The sequence below is a fragment of the Trichinella spiralis genome, assembly GCF_000181795.1.
Source record: "Trichinella spiralis strain ISS 195 chromosome Unknown Scfld4445, whole genome shotgun sequence".
Lineage (NCBI taxonomy): Eukaryota > Metazoa > Nematoda > Enoplea > Trichinellida > Trichinellidae > Trichinella > Trichinella spiralis.
Window position 1 is genome coordinate 1 of NW_003531384.1, and position 844 is coordinate 844.

An 844-nucleotide genomic window follows, 5' to 3' on the forward strand; every position below is an offset into this window, starting at 1 on the left:
TATTGCTGAAACAGTGAAGAAGAAACACAGTATGAGCGGCTGAAGCAGTCTAATGGTTGAAGCCAGCCATGTGGCAGAACCAGCTACGCCATCGTTGGAACAACATCCGTATCCGGCGGAAGAAGTCATTCTGGTTGCTCCAGTGATCCTATACTCCAGATTCACATTGGACTAAAGAGGTAACATCATTTTTGACCTACAAGTACATACGCCACGTACCTGCAGACATGTGGGTGGAAAACTATTTTGAGATCATCACGAGCATTCCAGAACGTGAACGATTAAAAATCTTCTTGATCTGGAAATGAAATTTTGAACGGTGTCTTTGGAGAACACCAACAATAAAGAAAATAAGAAAAAAACCGATAGGACGCTCCACGTTGTGCCCGCATGTCCACCAAGTGCAACAGTAACCAGTCACTACGTATGGAACTCTGATCATGAAACCCTCACAAATCCCGCACACTATCGCGGCTATCTATCTATCTGTCTATCTATCTATTGCGCATCTCCTATCTCCAAACCGGCAATGATGCAACTGAAAAGATACCTGCAGCTCACGAAGCTTCTGTTGTATGATATGTGAGAACATTCTTCCCGAATGTACTGAAACCAGTGACCTGCAGCAATAGCAGAGAAAGAAGCGAATTGATGTGCCATTTGAAGAGTATAGCAATGTTAAAAACGGAGCCTCGACGAGCGATCAACTCGCCGAACAGAAACAAAGAAATGGATGGCCCTGAAGACTACGGATACGAAAGGGAAGACGCCGGCCATGGGAAGAGCGCATAGGTCAGAATATCTGCCGCTCACTTACTTATTATCCATTCCGCTTAATACTACT

General features: G+C 44.5%; 1 protein-coding gene across 1 annotated transcript; it reads left to right on the plus strand.

Moving 5' to 3' along the window:
• Window positions 1-52: 52 nt before the first annotated feature.
• Tsp_14419 (conserved hypothetical protein) lies at window positions 53-586 on the plus strand. Its single transcript, XM_003367331.1, has 2 exons — window positions 53-142; window positions 332-586. Exons 1-2 carry the CDS (start codon window positions 53-55, stop codon window positions 584-586), a joined length of 345 nt encoding a protein of 114 aa, XP_003367379.1.
• Window positions 587-844: the final 258 nt, after the last annotated feature.